Source organism: Carettochelys insculpta, chromosome 2 (genome assembly GCF_033958435.1).
Source record: "Carettochelys insculpta isolate YL-2023 chromosome 2, ASM3395843v1, whole genome shotgun sequence".
NCBI classification, from domain to species: domain Eukaryota; kingdom Metazoa; phylum Chordata; order Testudines; family Carettochelyidae; genus Carettochelys; species Carettochelys insculpta.
In genome coordinates, this window is record NC_134138.1 from 231,486,446 (window position 1) to 231,505,021 (window position 18,576).

An 18,576-nucleotide genomic window follows, 5' to 3' on the forward strand; every position below is an offset into this window, starting at 1 on the left:
TTTAAGCTAGCACCTTCCAATTAGATTACACTTTGGGCTAATCCTGGTCTAATTAAGTCAGTGGAAATGTTAGACAAAAAGGCCAGACTTGAGCCCTTTTCCTCATTCTCTTGACCCCGCTTCTTCAGTGAGATGTGACTGTCATTTTGGTTCCTACTTTCCCATTCCCCCAATTTAGAAGAACAAATTGTCCAGTTGTGGCATACGCTTCCTCATTGTAGTGAGATTTTAATTTGAGAATTAGGGTATTCTGTTAAAATCATCTGATTAGCTCTGCAAAATTCATTTGTGAGCTGGTGGCAAGAAGGAAAAGGAATCTGAACGTCTGAGGAGGGAAACTTTCCACGGTGTTAATCCCCCAGAAAAAAGCCAGTGTGACTGTCAGAGTTCAGCTGAGTCTGTGGCAGTTCAGCTTAGGAAAGATCCGTTGAGTGTGCATCTGGGTATATAATGGCACTACTGTAGCACTGCACCGAAAGGCCTGTGGGGAGAGTTAGCTAAGTACAGGCCCCAGACAGGATGGGGTCCCACTGCACCCTGCGCACACACAGAGGCCGTGCCTTCCCTGCAGCGCTTGCAGCCACGGGGCAGTGGTTGGGATCCGCCGTCCCGCAGGGCCCATTCACTGCCACGCTTCCATATGCTCCGCAGCAGACTCCCGCTCTCCTCCGCCTGCCCTACGCCGCTGCCCACGTGCCCCCCACCGGAGCACCCTCAGCGCCGGCCGACCCTTGTCGCTGGACAGCGCAGCCCGGCATCACGTGCGCGCCTGCCTCCGGCGGAGGATCACGCGCGCGCCGGCTGGCTCCCGGGGCCCGGCCGCAGCCAATGGGCTGGCGGCGGCTCCCGTCCTGGCGTGCAGGCGGGGAGGTGCTTGTGCCGCGCTGGGACTGGCAGGGGCCGGCGGCGCGGGACGAAGCATGGCTGCCAAGGTGAGCCGGGAGCCGCCGCGGCGCCCTGGCCAGGCCGCCGCCTCAGCTCGGGGCCGGGGCCTGCCCTGGGGGAAGCTTAGCTGGGCGGGCGGCCTCTGCACCCTCCCCTCCCCTCCCCCTCAGCCCCGGCGGCGTGCAGGCCTGGCGCGGCTGGCGGGCGCTGTGAGGTCGGGGTGTCTGGCTGGGTGCAGAAATCGGCGGCTGATCTCTGCAGGAGCCGCTCCCCGGGCCGCGAGGGGTGGCTTTAGTCACCCCTGGGGCCGGCCTCTGCGCGGGGGCCTTCCCAACAGCACCCCCTTGCCTGGGAGCTCTCCTGGGGAGGGTGCGCCCCGTGCAGCGATGGCACTGCCCAGGCACGTGTGGCGGGGTGATATGCCCAGGGTTGCCCCGGTGGCAGCACTTCTGTTATTGGCGGGTTGCTGACCCTGGCAGGGGGTAGATCTGGTGCAGCCTGAAAGGACTTTGCTTTTGCCTCCATGGACTGGTCACCTGACTCCCTTCCCAAGCCAGATTTAGTTAGCGGCCTCCCAGTGGGTGTCTGCGGGAGGGGTAGCTCCCTGATTTGAGAGTTGGCCTGTTAAGCCTCAGGGCTGTGAGCTCAATCCTTCAGGGGGACTACTTAGGGCTTAGGGGCAAATAGATTTAAAAAAAATCTATCAGGGATGGTGATACGTCCTCTTGTGAGTGCAGGGGACTGGACTGAATGAACTCTTGAAAGTCCCTTCCAGTTCTATGAGATACGTCAAGCACCAGGGTGAGGGAATTAAAGGAACAGTGTCTTGGTTTCAATAAAACCATGTATTTACAAGAGGTCTCCTCCCAGGTTACAAGTTACATATTAGGTTCTCCAAGTACATAATGATTAGTAGACACTGGTCCTAGAACTAGGGATGTTGGATTGGAGTAATAACAAACACCATATATGTGGTTTCTATGAGCAGCACCCCTGCTATAAAAACTGTTCCAACACCCCTGTACAATTTTGCAAACGCTGTTGGTACAGAATGTAATGCTTACTACTGTACTGGGAGTGATCTCATACTATAGGACTACTCTTGACAACAAATATTACAAGCACAAATAGGTAGCATGAGGTCTTCATATAATCTGAGTTTTTTCTTCCTTTATTTGGTAATGAACACCTGCCAGGCAGTTTAATTTTGGTTTCTATTTGGTATGGCTTTCAGATTCTGTTTTACTGGTGTGATGGTGCACTTGCAAACCCTGTAGATAGTGGCTATGTTTGGCTTATATTAGGTGTAAAAACAAAATTAGTGGAAATATTGCCATTCTTCATAATATATCTTTTTTTAATTTAACACCCCACTGTCTCAAGTTTTGGGCCATGCCTTTTGTAGGTATACGTCTAAGGAAAACATATTAATTTGATATATGGATCAGTTGTTTGAATCACCTTAGTCTTTCTGCTCTATATGTAGCTCTTGTTCATTATCATTGCTTATATAAGAAGGAATAATTGACTAATTTGCATCTCCTAGCAGAGATTTTTAATTGAGTCTTTCTGGTTTCATAGCACTCTGTCTGGGGCTGCATCTTGAAAATATCCTAAATTGTCACAGATGTAATCATATTACGTAAACTGAGTAGTTATATTGTTCAGCAATATATTTTGCTTTTAGTTTAATTTCTTAGAGGTTAGGTGACTGTACTCCATTGAGAAAACACTGGAAAAGTATAATTTAAGCATCTGATATGTTTAAATATAGTGAACAGGTGAGGCCTATATGTAAATACCATTTCTAAATAACTTCAGGCTATGCTGAAAGACACTTTTATTTCTTCATCTGCTTTTACGACTAATAGTACTGTAAATGTGATTGGTGTATTGTAGACAAGCAGAGTACCTGCCTTACAGCACTTACATTCCTTAGATAACCTCTGAAGAAGACTAAGGGTTGAAATTTCAAGTGTATCCTGAGAGTTTCAACTGAGCTGCTCAAATTGTGAGCTGCTGAGTGTATTTAATATTTAAGCTGCATTGTGAGACTTTGAAGTTTTCACCTTTGTATGTTGAAGTAGCCAGTGTTAAATAGGATGGCTTCCTGGCCCTGTCAGTCAGTGGCAAATATTTAAGCAATATTCTGTACTCTTTACAGTAACACCTGAGCTCTAGTCCTTCAAGCACATACATGAGCAACTTTATCATGTATAGTCTGTTGGATTAAAGTTGTATGTTTATAGGAGCGGGCTTTGGTTTGTCCTCTGATTCCTCACTGATGCATCTTAGTAATGTTTGCCTTTTTAACCTCAGCCAAACAATGGACTGGTGAGTTGAACAAAGTTTTCTACAAATTGGTTTTCTTTGCCAGTATCCTGCATGACTGCTTTTCTTCAATTATTTTTGTTGTAGCGTCTCAGACTTATGAGTCCCTTAAAATCTAACTGAATTGTTCCTCATTTGCAGTGTCTCAAATATTGACATTGTAAGACAACTTCAGGAATGTAGTCCATCCAAAAAAAACCCCAAAACCCACCTGTTAAGACTATTAAGGTGTTAAACACACAGACATTAAGTAATGACAAAGAGGTTGTGTGTACAACTTTAAATCTGTACTACAGTATAGTTTGTACTATAGTATGACACTATTTATACATTTTAAAGTGTATATTACTGTATGTATTCTGAGTTGAAATGTTGTTTATGAAAACAACATTCAAAATGTTCTTGCATTACAAAGGTATAAAAATATGGTACCAGTGAACATTTTCAGATATATATAGTACATTAAAGTTTGTTGCTAAATTAGCATAATAGTTACATAACTACCTCATCCTCTGAAGATTGTGTGATATGAAGTCCTTATTGTAGTGCATGCACAGGGCATAATATGGTGGTATATATTATTCCTAACTTCTGAGTATTGTGCAACCTTAGTATTTTCTTATGCTTTTTAATGTAATTTCCTGGAGAAAAAGTTGCATAATGTGGAACAATTTAGCTAGAGGACTCCCCATCACACACCTTTCCATTTCTTATTCAACATAGCTAAATTAGCCATCTGTGTTCACTGCGTTCAGTCTGCCTTTGCTCCAGACATGGCCACAAAGTGAACATCTGCAGTACTGTTAAGAAAGTGACTTCTTATTTCAGAGGACACACAACTCTGTGAAATTAAAATCAATTTAATTAGAAAGTGCTAAGACAGCTCTCAATGCCACATTTTAACTACCATTTTGGTACTGCAGCTGTTCCCTCTAAAGTGGAAAATTTTATTTAGAATGGGAAAGGTGTATTTTTTTTTTCTTATTTTGCAGTCCAGAACAGCTAAACCTGTGTTTGAAAGTTCTTTTTTTTTTCTTTGTGGAACTCGCACTTGAGCAGAGTCCAAGTCTCAATTTCAACACACAAGTGAAAGTTTCAGAAAGTGTCTAAAACCTGGGGGTTTAGAATGGAAAACATGCTATTTTAGGGTACAATCTTACAATTGATAGCATGTTGGCAGATTACTGCATCTATGTAGACATCTGTCTTATTACAGAAAAAGAGCCTTAACTATCACATTAGTTATCTCTTCCTCTATAATACTCTGCTCTAGTGTATGCATTGGGCAAAATGTGCATACTGTGTGTGTGTGTGTGTGTGTGTGTGTTTACTTAAACAACAAAAGTGATGTAGGTCAAACAGCTGTTTGACTAACCTAAATGATTGTCAGTAGCTGTGCAAATTAAGTCTCTGCAAGTATTTGGTGAAAGGATGCATGAACTTAAAGCTATGTCTACAAATAAATCTTTGTAGGTTTGGGGCTTGATAACAAATATGCTGTTAACTGATATGAATTTAAATAAAATTAACCATATTTGAGAGTCTTATTTAAGTTACAGAAAATATTAACAAATCTGGTGTAGACTTATGTCTTTTAAACTTGTTTTACTACCATTCAGATGTGATTTTTACTGGTGGTTCCCAGCCTTTTTGAGATGATGACCCATTATGATAATTCAATAACACTTTGTGACCCAAGGCAATTAAAAACTGAAGGTGAGAGGAGGTTCTACCCTAGGACATTTCCTTTTTTTTTTTGTAAATCATGATCCCACCCCCAGGCTTAAACCCCTTGCAGTCCCAAAGAGCCCCCCCCCCCCATTTTCCTCGGGCTTAAACCCCTCGCCACCCCAAAGTGATCCCCCACCTACCTCACACTAGTGCTACCGCCCCCCACCCCGCTCCTTTGCCAGGCTACTGCCGCCTCTGTGCAGCTCTCCCCAGCACTCCTCCTCCATTCCCAGCCCTGCTGTTCTGAAAAGGGACTTAATTTAATTGGTTTAACATCTGGATCCCCCTTGCTGGCCATTAAACCAATTAAATTGAGTTCCATTTCACTGTGACAGAGTAGGGACTGGGAGCTGGAGGAGTGAGTGGTGGCAGTGGTGGGAGCTGCAAATGGTTCCTTAAAGAGCCACATGCGGCTCAGAGCCATCCAGCTGGCAACCCTTAGAAAATCTACTGGTGGCATATCTTTGGGCCCCATAGGTTGGGAATCCCTGATTTTTACTGTATTTTCAGACTGTTTGCAATCAAAGCTGATATAACAATACATGCCTTTAAACCAACACCTCCACCCCAAATCTTAAAATATTCAAACTAAGGTCTGCATTTCACTGGTTTTTCATGCCACTAATATATTCAGAGACCTTACAGGAGCTGAGTCCATCAAACTTGGCACTATCTAATTATTTCTTTTAATGTTCTCCCTCCATATATCACATACAACATTTTAAGTATTTTCTGCACAACAGATGGTAAATAATCCTGCAAGGAGCATCCACTGGGTGGATTCCAGGGGTTCAGTGCAGGTTTGGGACCCACGTCCCTGATCCTTCAGTGTCTGTAAGTATGAATGCTGCTGTTCCTATGTCAAGCCTCACTGAAGTCATTGGGGTTTTGCACAGGTGCAGCAGTCACTTGTTGCATAAGGGCCTAAGCCTGTAATTGCTCTCCATATATCTTTATAAATACATTTACATGGACAGAAAAAAATTGCTTCTTGCTGCTTTTCAGATATATGCATCCTGACTTTTCATGAGCCTGTTAAATTGACAGTGTCCCTTTAGCAGATACTTAAGTGACAGTTTTGACAATTTCTTGCTTTACCATTGTTAGAATGAACACCTGAGACTGCTAACAAAAAGGTTGGAAAACATACCCAGTTTTTCCCCATTTTTTCATCTATTTCACTCTGTGCATTTGATGACACTTCATGTCATGTAATTTTCCTTTATGTCAGTCTGGGGCCTAATCCTGTGAACACGGACAGCTTACATACAGCTATAGTCCCATTGAAAACATGGACTTCTTGCATAAAACCACTTAGAGGTTCTATTAAGCAGTGGATACTCTCTTACATGGTACTCATTATGGGATCGGTGTCTAAGTCCTGGTCTGTGCTAAACAGAATGACATAAGGTAGACTGGACACAGGAAGGTTGTAGGGACATCAGCCCCACTGTGGTTACTGCGGTGGCTGTTGTAAGTTGACCTAACTTAGGTCAGTTTAAGGTTGTAGTACAGACATGCATCAAGTCCTTTCTCTTTTTTTCCCCTCTAGTATCATTACACAACAATGAGAAGAGAAAAATACATATTTTTTTAAAATGGGAAGATGTAAACCTATAGCTATTATCAGGGGATATTGAGGGGCACGGATGATAACTGAAATTGGTTTTGTAATTTGATCACTTTCATGGTGATGGAGTCCCCTTAAGACCACACAATTGTGGACCCCACTTCCTGTGCAGCTGTTTGGAAACCTGTCATTGGCACCTGCAATTTTGTTTACTTTAATTGTGACCAGTTTTGTTAAAGACGTGCTTGCTATAAACTCTTTTTGCTATGCAGCTTTCCCGCGGAAGTTAGAGTACTGTTAGTACTGTTTTGTATATTTCAGTGCAAATACGATGTACAGAATCAGAAAGAACATCTTCAGCGTAGAGAAGTTTATATACCCAAATGCTAAAAATGTATCTTCTAACAAGTTTATTCAGGCACATGACTATTTTATTTATCCATGTTGTCCAAGGAGATGTGTGGCTTTGTAGTTACTGGAGGATGGTATTCACAAATAATAATAAGTCCTGTAGCACTTTTAAGACTAACAAATTTGTTAGGTCATGAGCTTCCATGGGTAGGACTCACTTAAGGTGATGGTATGTTTTTGTTTGTTTGTTTTTTGTTGTGCTTTGTTTTGGCTTGAATTTGGTTTTACCTGTGTGATTGCTACTTGTGTGACTATTGAATGTTTTTTTACAATGCTGAGTTGTGTGTTGGAAATTCTAGTGCATACGTGTACAGCGCCAAACCTTCATCTTAACTAGGGTCTGTGGGCCATACAATATTATATAATAATGCCATGTTGTCTGGGTTACTAGTTAGTCTTCAGAACCAGTATAGAGGAGGTGAGAGATGCCTGTAGTCAATTAAAAAAATGCATTTTTCTGATTGTCTATTCTGAAAAATAGCTGTATATCTCAGTTGTTTGCAGATAAATGAACCTGCCTTTCTGAGTATCTTGAATTCCATAGTAAAGAAATAGTTTTAAAATGAGCCTTTATTAAAATGCTTCAATGAATTATTGCCATTGCATTTTTCTGTAATATTTTAAAATAATTTCACACTTTATGAAATAGCATAATGTAGAGAAGAGTAGTACTGGAATCATATACTTTACTGAAAACATTATTCTGGCCTGCACAAGAGCTACTATGTAGTAGGATAAAAATGTTCATAAGGAGTAGGCTTCTGGGTTTTTTTTTTTCCTCTTTAGGAAAAAAGCATTTGAGAATGTGGGGTTGACACACACTGACACCAATATAAATTTTGAAACTAAGTAGAAGTAGATTAAATGTGACAACTAACCTAACTGATGGGCTTTCAGTTTCTTAAATTCAGACTAGTAATCTCATGATACATTTCCGAAACAAATCAGCAACTCAAGAGTTAGATTGGTGAAAATAGAAACCTTTTTTTTTCATTTTGCACTTGGAACTGTTGATCCTCTATTTCTATGGTAAACTGTTTGTGTGGTCCTCTCCAGTATGGTCTGTAGAAGGTGGATTGACTGACACACATTCTCGCTCTTTTGCTTTCGCTTTTGCTCTCTGTGCATTACATCAGGTTCCCAGAAGCACTACAACAAGCCATGTTGAAAGTGCACTTAATTATTGTGTACATCCTGATGAGCTTTTGTTTTTGGAAGAAAACAAGTATTATAGAATGAGATTCCCTTGAAAAAGCTAAGTTATATTGAAGTAAAATAGGGAATAGGTTTATGGCATAACCATTATGGTCAGTGGCCATGATGTTTCAAAATTAGGGGAATGTATTATTTAATATAAAATAAGAAAATGACATGCGGTCACAACACATATTTTTAGGCCCTTGTACTAGGACACCAAAGAATCAACCAGTACTTGTTAACAAAGAAAAAACATTATTATTAAAGCAAGACTGCCTTTGCAAGCATTGTAAATGGCTTGGTGCTACAAGCCATGAATTGAAGCAGAACACAGGGATTTTTCCCTGGGTCAGATTCTTGGTTACCAGTGAGACAAAAAGAAACAAATAAGAGGCTCAGACATTATTTCAAAACCCCCAGACAATTAAAACAATAAACCTTATGTGACTACCTACATTTTTCCCTACTCTCATTTTCTGATGAGCACAGGAAGTCTGTTCTGGAAGAGCTTGTTTCTTCCCCTTCATCCCAGGCGTGATCCCCCTCTTTTTTTCTGCCTCAGTGTTCTAACAAAGATGAGATGCTGCTTTGTTTCAGCGTCAGGTTTGAATTTTTCTACTAGCGCGTATTGGCTTTTTGCCAAACTTCCTGCCTCAGAGGCAGGTTAGCTTAACCCTTTCCTAGCTCTTCAGATGAGTTTAGGCTTTCCTTTTGCAGCTCTGTTTCATAAACAAGGCCTAATCAGTGTGGACTAGAGTGGAAGAATTCCTTCTCATGTCTTGATTACAACACACTGGTTAGTACATTCCAGAATATTTACTTGTCTTGCAAGAGTGTTTTGCTGACATGTATTTAGTTTGTTATTTACTACGACCCCAGATCCCTTTTCTGCAGTACTCCCTCCTAAGCAGTCACTTCCCATTTTGTAAGCACATAACTGATTGTTCTTCCCTCAATGAAGTATTTTGCATTTGTCCTTATTGAATTTAATCCTATTTACTTCAGACTCTCTCTCCAGCTTGGCTAAATCATTTTGAATTTTCATACTCTTCTCCAAAGTTCTTGCAGCCCCTCCCAGTTTGGTATTGTTTGCAAACTTTGAGTGTACTCTCTCTGCTATGCTGTTATAAAAATTATTGATGAACATACTGAAGAGGACCAAACCCAGAACTGATCCTAGTGAGACACAATTCTGTATGCCCTTCTAGCTTGATTGCAAGACACTGGCAATTACTTTCTGAGAATGATTTTCCAATCGGTTATGCACTCATCTTACAGTAGTTCCATCTAGGTTGTATTAGAGAAAGAGAGTCAGAATCAGAAGCCTTACTGAAGTCAACATATACCATATACTATTTCTCCCCACCCCATCCACAAGGCTTGTTACCCTATCAAAGAAAGCTATTAGATGGGTTTGACAAAATTTGTGCATGACAATTCAGTGCAGTTGTTTTAAACTTCTAGGTGTTAGCAAACTGATCCCTTGTTTACGGGTCTGTTTCACTGTACGCTCATCCCTCGTTAAACGAGTACTTTATTTACGAATACTCGCTTAAGTGAGGGGGACGTATACTGACCTTTTGTTCACTGGACGAGTGGATTCCCCCCGCTAATACAAGACTTACCCCCTCCCTGGGACTCCAACCCGCCGCAGCGTGAACCCCCCTACAGACCCAAACCGCAAGCAACTTAAACCCCCTGCTGGCATTGCAGACCCAAACCGTGGCAATTTAACCCCCCCACAGGAGCTGCCAAAACCTAATCCCCCCCGCCCCCGTGCACCCAAACTGCCGAAACTTAAACTCACCCCCTGCTGGCCCCTACATGCCCAAACTGCTGAAACCTAAACCTCCCGCTGACATCCACATGCCCCAGCCGCCGCAACTTAACCCCCCCGCCCCCGACTGACCCCTGCGTACCCAAACCGCCGCAACTTAAACTCCCCACTGGCCCCCTTTCACCCAAACTGCTGGAACTTAAATCCCCCACCGTCCCATGCACCTGAAATGCTGCAGCCTAACCCCGCTGGTTCCTCAGACCAAAACTGTTGCAGACTTAACCGTACCCACCCACCCCATCAGCCTCACAGACACAACCTGCAGCAGCCTGAACCCTGCCCCCACAACCTCACCCGACCCACCACCATCTTTTAACCCTCCCACTCATGTCCCCAAACTGCCCTCAGCCTTTAACCCCTCACAATCCCAGGGTCATGTACCTTTCAAAAGCAGCACCATCTGCTGCCACTCCCAGCACTTGGAACCAATCAGAGACTGTTATACATATCTTAATAGGAATTTAGTGTCCCTCTTACGAGTTTTCACCTACAAGCAAAAAGTTAGGAATCAATTGTGCTCGTGCAGCAAGGGATGAGTATATATAGTAAACCCTCAAAATGCGCAATTTCGAGTTGCACTGAACTTGCATTGACAAGGGTTAAGTGCAACTTGAAATCCCGTCTCCCCTCTTAACTCACATTGACATATCTTAAGTGCAACTCAAAATCCTGTCTTCCTGGCCCTGGTTCAGTCCCCCTGGCCCCACGTGGTCCCAGTTTCACCCTCCTCCCCCGGTTCAAACTCCCCACCAGCCTGGCTCACCACACCCATGCATGGCTCAGGTTCAAACCCCTCATGACCTGGCTCACCACCCCCATATGGCCCTGGCTCAGCTCCACTCCCCCCGCAGCCCTAACCTCCTTCAGGCTTAACCCTCTCCAGTTGCCCGCCCCCCAACTTCAGGACTGACTTTTCAAAAGGAGCTCCAGGTGCTCCTGCTGCTTCCCTGACTGCTGAATATGCATTCTGCCCAGGGGAAAAGGTTGTCCCCCGACTTACGTGAAATTCAAGTTATGCAAGGGTTGCATGGGAGTGCGACCCTCGTGTAACTCGAGAGACTACTGTATAATATTAGGGACTGGAAGACATATGTTGCTCTTGCTTAAGAGAGGAAAGGTCTTGGGTAGTCATGTAAGGCCAAAAACTTCAGGCCGCAACTGATGGTTATGCCTTCTCCCTGGAAATCGGAAACGACTCTGGGCCCCTGGGATCCATCACTATGGCAGTTCTGGGCTAGATTAGTACTTAAGGAGTAATTTATTCATTGTTTCTACTTTTGTAACCTGTCAGATGCTTTGTAAATGCAGTATAATTGCTGTTTAAATGCATTCTGGCTTTAAAACTCAGAAGTCATATGTAAAGATTTACTCAATCTGAATTTTCACTGTATAAGCTGTGCTGCTGCAGCATATGATTGCCTTGCATATATTGGTCTGATTCTGTTTGGAACAGTAACACTTTGTCCACAGATCCGCTGCCTGTGCAGTTTGAGTGTTACATCTGATCACTTTGGGTACAAATATAAGCTCTTTACTCCCTTTTTTTTTCCCCCTTGTTGACCATGCTAAGCCAGTAGAACCAGGAGAGAGATTCTGTTCCTTCCTCTGCACTGTCAACAGAGCTCACTGATTTCTAATCAGCTGCCCATTGTTGGCAATGAGCTTGCACATGTCACTGACAGCCTAATTTGGATTTAGCTCTATTATACATTTTTTGCACGTAACCAATAATGCGCAGTTAGAATAACATCTGTGTTTGTAAACTCAATATACTGTATTTGCTATGCATCTTCCCCACATGACAATTTTTAGTCACTTTTCTACATTTTAAAAGGTAAAAGGGGCAAGGAGAGAGCTCAGATTTGAGGGGAGTGGAGTTTTCCCCACAAAATAAGTGCCAGCCACATAAGCTGCTGCTGTCAGTGAATTGTGCAGATGTTCAGGATATGGGTGCGTGTTCTCTCAACTCCTCTGGATTGACTTTCCCTTAGTGGTACAAGTGCTGCTTGAGTTGGTGCAACCTGAAAGGGAGTTCACATATCTCACTAAGCATTGCTGGTCTCCTGGTGCTTGACTCTTCAACTGGATGTGGGGCGGGGGGGAGAAGTTGCCGTTTTCTCCTAGATTTGCTCACTGGTGGTGTCAGAATGCCCTATCACTTGCAGAAGATAGTTCAGAGCCTCATAATACGAGTCCCTTCCCCTTCTCTTGGATGTTGTGATGAGCCATGAGTTCCTATTGCTGGCAGTTGAAGGCAGTGGTTTTCAGCCATTGTGCTGTGAGAACTGTCCAAGTGTGCCTGGAAACTTTAATTTCCCCTCACTGCAGCTCTTTGCAGAGCCACTTGGGGGGTGGGAACTGATGAACGCGTGCCAGCTGGGGCTCAAGCAGCAAGGATGTCAGAGTCCTAGTTGGTGCAGGGTTGGTCGATCTACCCCCTCCACAGCGTCTGATTGCAGAGCTGCCACTGGGGAAGTGTTGACGCCCACCGGAGCCCATTCCTGCTGGGAGGCAGCTAACATGCTGCTTCGCGGCCTGAACAGACTGGCAGAGAACCTGCCCCCTCTCCCTGCTGTGGCCTGTTGGAGCTGGGATGTGGCTCAAATGCTGCATCCCAGTTCTAGCAAGGAGGGGAGCCTGCTCTTTCTAGCTGCCGCTCCACTTGCTTACCTTTTTGCACACTGGCAGGCCTAGGCTTCCCGCTAACCCTATAAGTTGCTATTTCCTTTGCATTTTGCTCTGGTGCATTGAATTTCAATTATTTATTGGTTCCGTTATTTAAAGTTATACTTTTAAAATACTGTTGTTACAAATATGAAGTTTGTAATGTAGAAAGGCAGAATCCAGATTCCTGAACTGAATGTTGCATGTGGAGAAGATTTGGGGCCATGAATAGTTAGAAACAGTTGAGTTGATCAGATTTGGGAAATGTTTGTACACACTGTCAAAGATGATGTATTCTGTGGTGGATTTGAAACATTAATGCATTTGATCCTTGTTGAGCTTGTTGTATGCACCACTGCAGTGTTTCCCAATATTTCTGGCCATGGAACTCTTTTAAACTTGAAAGAATTTTGCGGACCTGCATTCCCAGGCTCTACCCCTGTGGGCTCCCAAGCTTTACGACCCTATCCTGCAAACCTGCCCCACCATCCTCGGGCTTAATCCTCTCTGCTCCAACCCCTTCCACCATCCCCAGGGTTAACCCACATCAACCCCAAACCGACCCCTGGGACTAACCCATCTGTGGTACTGGCTGGGGATCCTATGCTGGGTGGCCACGTGCACCCAGTGGAAAGAAGGCTGGCGTGGAAGTGTTCCATCCACGGGGGCGAGCTGAGCCACGCCCACTGGAGGGGTGTGGCCGCTTCAGTAGTGGGGTGAGTGAGAGGCTCTCTGTGGCTCTCTTCCCTGCCATTGCTGAAACACGGGAAATAAATTCAGTTGGTTTAACAGCTGGATCCCTCCTGCCTCTCTGCCGGCTGTTAAACCAATTACATTTCTGCTGTTTCGGTGGCAGCAGGACAGGGAACCACAGAAGAGTCATCTACTGTAATGTAACTTTTTTGTGGAACCCTTATTTTCATTTTGTGGAACACCAGCGTTCCACGGATCACCATTTGGGAAACACTTTACTACCGTGTTGCAAATCTCTCTGGTAAGGTAAGACTGTAACCAGAGTAAATGTAAGTAAATGTGACATTTATGAGCAATTGATTCAGCTAAAAGCGGTGGGTGTGCTGTGGAACTGTGTGTTGTGCTGCTGAAAAGTTCGGGAAACACTGGCTTAAAGTATTATCATGGGCATCTGATGTAGCTCACGTTGAGATGAATTGGGCAGATCACAGAAACTTTCACTGGCTTTGCGGCTATGTTAGCCACCATAACAGCTAGTGATGTGCCACTTTTAAAAATGGAAAATCTTATATTCTGCAGAACAAGGCAGCTGTATTACTGCATGCTCAGCGTATCAGGTAATTGTCAACAACTACTTCTACCAAATCAGAAATATAGAACATACTGTGTGGTGTTTTTTTTTTTTGATAACGTACCCATGTCCTAGATGCTTTACAGGCAATAAACAAATATGTTGCTTCTGTCCCGAATAGCTTGCATTTTAAATTTTGGACATGAAGTGAAACATTAGTGACAAATGGTAAGGTGGGGATTTGGCTAGGAAGATAAACCTTGAAGGCTTTTTAATTCTTCATGATCAAGGTATTGTGATTTCAAAGTAGAACAGAATTAAACTGACCTGTTAGGTCATATGTCAGCTTTGAGGGTAAGTTGTTGGGCCAATTTGTAAATGTATAGTGAGTTTTTTTTGTTTTTTTTTTTATATGAACTTTTGATCGGTTTTATTGAGGTTGACATGCAAATTGTGCATTCAGAACTTGCTTATATTGCTGCTTGTTCTGGAAGTATCTAGATGGAAATAATACTTTCTATAGCTATTAGTTAAAATCTAGTTTAAGAAAAATCTCATTAATGAATTGGATAGGACTTGTGGTTAGCAAGGAACATCAGCATTTTGAGGCATTTTTCATAATTATAAGTTAGAGCTCTTATGAAGCATCTATATTAAGTGCTTAATAATCAAGAGAATTAATGAAAAGTCAAAAACAGCAACCCTCATCTAATAGGGAAAGTACTGTTAAATGGCTAGGTGAGCACAGTTTCTAGACACTTATAAATAGAAAGTGACTTTGTTTTAGTTGTCAGTTTATTGCTGTATAATGGTTAGTTCTAGGGAATTAATTCTAACTTTTGAGTTGAATGGTGAGGTAAAAACCTAAAGCAGTTTTTAGGGTTATTTTTGGCAATGGGCAGGGTTAAAATCTGCATCAGAATTTGAAACTCATGTCTGAATATTACTTTGTATTTTTCTCATTTATTGTTTCATTCTGTCACTAGAGGAAGCTTTTTTAGAAGAGTGCACTCGTATGTGATGCGTTTATTATATCTGGACTCATGCCTTCAGGAACAGGAAAATTGGATTCCTATTTATTTCAAACACTGTTTAAAATATTGTGATATTGCTCCTAGTCAGTGTTTCCAATTTCTTCACAACAGGCACTGGTTTATGTATACATGGCGTACTGCATGTAGAATCAGTCCTGAGCAGCCCCATCAGCCATTGACTGAATTGCAAGCATTAGAGAGGCTGTACTGTATTCCAGCACACTTTTTCTTTAGCAGACTGATCTGTGTTCTGTCAAGACTTTTAAATGCTTTTCTGCAACTGGGTTTCATTTCAGTCTGAAACAGTGACTAATAAACAAATCAAGTAGCATGAAGATTTTTGAAACAGACAAAATCCTGAAAATTCAAAGTGGATTCCTTGGATTTTTTCAGTAGTGGTTATGCCAGAGCCCAAACAGTGTGCAGAGGCTTACACTTGGTTCTTTGACCTGAATTTTTTATCATTGTGTTCTGCCACCTAGTATTTAAAAAAAATTCTACACCCTTAGACAGTCTGTTAGAAAAGCATGAAATGCTTAGTTATGAGAAAAGGGGTCAAATTCAGAGATGACTGAGTTATGGTGAAAGTTGAATTATCAGTTATCCAGCATAGGTGAATCTAGGTTGATGTACTGTACAGTTTGATGTGGTGAAGAATTGGATGTGTAGTTGGTGGGCAACCAATGGTGAGTTTAAGAAGGTCAGACAGAGGGAAAGTTGGGGTTATGTACATTTTTTTTGTTAAATACTTTAGACTGGTTTGTATAGTGTTACACACATATATACACACACCATTGTTTACATCACTTCTGAGTTTGGTTCTAAAATGGCATCTCTTCGTTGAACACATTCTAATTGTAAACTCCCATTTAGAAGCTGTTAAGTATATACTTAACACTTTCTTTAATGGGGCTTGTATCTGATATGTGGATTTTGTGTACTATGTACAGTGAGGTCTGAGAGTATGCGAACCTAGAATATGCGACCCTGCTCTTACGTGGCTGACCCCCGATTCCTACAGTAAACCCTGGAAATGCGTGATTTCCAGTTGTGTTTAACTCGCTTCCCTCCCAGCCCTGGCTCAACCTCCTCACGGCCTCGGCTCGCCACCTGTGTGTGGCTCTAGCTCACCCCCCACCCCTGCTTCTGGCTCTAGCTCAACACCCATTAGGCACAATTTCGGCTCAACTTCCCTGCCGGCTCAGCCCCCACCCTAATGCCCAGCTCTGGCTCTGGCTCCAGCTCACCACCCCTTACGACCCACTCCAGTTCAACCCCCCATGCATGGCCCTGGTTCAATCCTCCCGCCCTGTTCAACCCCACCCCCGCCACACCCTGTGCAGCCCCAGTTCAAATCCCCCGCAACCTGGCTCACCACTTGAGCAGGGCTCCGGCTCAACTCCATCCCTTGACCCCCTGCAGCCCTAACCCACCCCAGGCTTAGCTCCCCCCACCTCCCTCTCACAGCTCCAACCCACCGCCAGGCTTAACCCTCCCCAACTGGCCCCCCCAACTCCAGGACTTAACCTTTCTGCTGCTTCCCTGGCTGCAGAACGTGTGTTCCGCTGGGGGAAAAACCAGACCCCACTTACACAAAATCCAGGTTACGCGAGGGTGTGTGGAATGGAACCCTTGCGTAACTTGAGAGTCTACTGTATTATAGGGAGAGAATTGGTGACATGGCTCCAGCTTTAAATAGTTGTTGTATCCAGTCTGTAAATGCCTTTCTTCCTCCCACTCTAATCGATGCAGTTATTTGCCTATTCTAACAGAGGAACTGTTTTTCTTAAAATTCTTCCTGCTTTTTTTCATACTTGACCAATTTCTCAAACTTTTTCTGTATTTATGTAACTTCATGTAATCTTTCCAGTGATGACTGACAATATCTGATAGAATGGGCAAAAGTGACATATAAAGGCTTTGTGTGGCGTCCATATGCAACAGCAGATAGAAATGCAGTGTGAGCTTTTGATGGTAGGCAATGCGTATTCTGTTTAGTTCACGTGAGACTTCCACTGAATGTTTCCTAAAGTCTCCAACATTTGTGTCAGCTTCTCACTGTAGACTTTAGTAAACCCTCAAAGTGCAGTTCAGAATCTTGCTCCGCCCTGGCTTAGCCCCCCAGCACTGCTCGCTATCTGTGTGTGGCTCTGGCTCTGGCTCTGGCGCTGGCTTACCACCCCTCACGTGCAGATCTGGCTCGATCTCCTAGGCCACGGTTCTGTCTCACCACCCCCTCGCATGTCTCTATCTCAACCCCCCCACCCCAGTCAATTCCACCCCCCCATGTGGCTCTGGCTCAACTCCAGCCCCAACCTCCCCTACAGCCCTTTCCTCCTCCCCTGCCCACTCCCACAGCCCCAAACCACCTCCAGGCTTAACCCTCCCCAACTGTGCCTCTCCCAACCCCAGGACTTACCTTCCAAAAGGAGCTGCAGGGGCTCCTGCTGCTTCTCTGGCTGCAAAACATGCATTACGCTGGGGGAACCCCTTCCTGCAACTTAGGCAAAATTCCATATATGCAAGTGTGCTTGGGAACGGAACCTTCCTGTAAATCAAAGCTCTACTGTATTTAAATTCGTGAGATTTTTCTTGGCTTCTTTGTTCAGGGTGTTTATGGATGGGACCTTTGGTTGCAGGCAGGTAACGTATTAAGGATAGTCCTGACTAAGTGGTCACTGTCCATTATATAGAAGAAGGAGACTGTGACCTTTATCAGCTGCTGTCCTGCCCCAACTTTCTAACCAATTTACCCAGTAGAGCTTCTTTTCCCTACAAGGCGTACATTTTTCTTGGTATCCAATAAAGGAAAGGTGGGCAACCTTCTCTTTTTGGTTGGAGGCCACTGACCTGCAGTAAAATCAGTGGGGGAGGGGTGGGAGGCTGCACATGAGAAGCGAAAATACCTTGTATCCTTCACTGACCTGGTCCACATGTGAAAAGGAGGAGGAAAAAACCCTCACAAATATGGTCCCCAACTGAGAATCAGGGAAAAGAAACGTTCACCTTACTCTGCTCAAGCTCCAGCCCCACATGGGGTCAGGGGAGGTGCCAAGGCTCAAGGCTTAACTCTTTTGGGGGCCTGGGGCTAGTAGTTTTTTGTGGAAGGTGCAGGAGTGAGTTGGGAGTGCGAGGGGCAGAGCAGGAGAGGGCAGGGTATAGGGGCATCTACCTGATGCAGCTCCCTGGGGGGTGAGGGACCAGGTGGTTCTACACAGTTCTGCATGCTGCAGGGAAGTGCTTCCTGCAGGCAGGGACTGCCCCCACCACTCCCATTGGCTGCAGTTTCTGGCCAGTGAGAGTGATGGGGCAGTGCTTGCTGGCAGTGCTAGCATGTAGAGGTGCTTCCTCCTCTGTGCCTGCAGATCAGATCTAGCCCAGCTTGCCTTGATTGAGCCTGTAAGGCTCAGGGCTTCCCCTCTGCCCCACACAGGAAGCCAGTGTTGTTGCCCCTGCACTGGTGCTTTACACATGGGTAGAGTGCCCGTGCTGGTTCATGTCACTGCGAGGGAAGGGAGGTGCCCCAAGCCTTGCAAGTTGGATCGAGGCAAACCACAGGCTGCAGATTCCCTACCTCTGCAGCAAAGGAATGCTTAGTGGGTAGGCTATCAAATACTCTTCCTCTGGGGGAAGTTATAGTGTCAAGTTGCCA

The 18,576-nt window shown here is 44.2% G+C and overlaps 1 protein-coding gene across 1 annotated transcript in view; it reads left to right on the top strand.

Annotated features, from left to right (window-relative positions):
- The first annotated feature begins 784 nt into the window (after window positions 1-784).
- The window catches only part of SLC25A13 (solute carrier family 25 member 13), a 153,941-nt gene continuing 136,149 nt past the window's right edge, over window positions 785-18,576 (top strand). Inside the window, exon 1 of the mRNA XM_074984705.1 lies at window positions 785-932. Coding sequence (XP_074840806.1) covers window positions 921-932 — 12 coding nt within the window. The 5' untranslated portion in view covers window positions 785-920. The remainder of the gene's footprint in view (window positions 933-18,576) is intronic.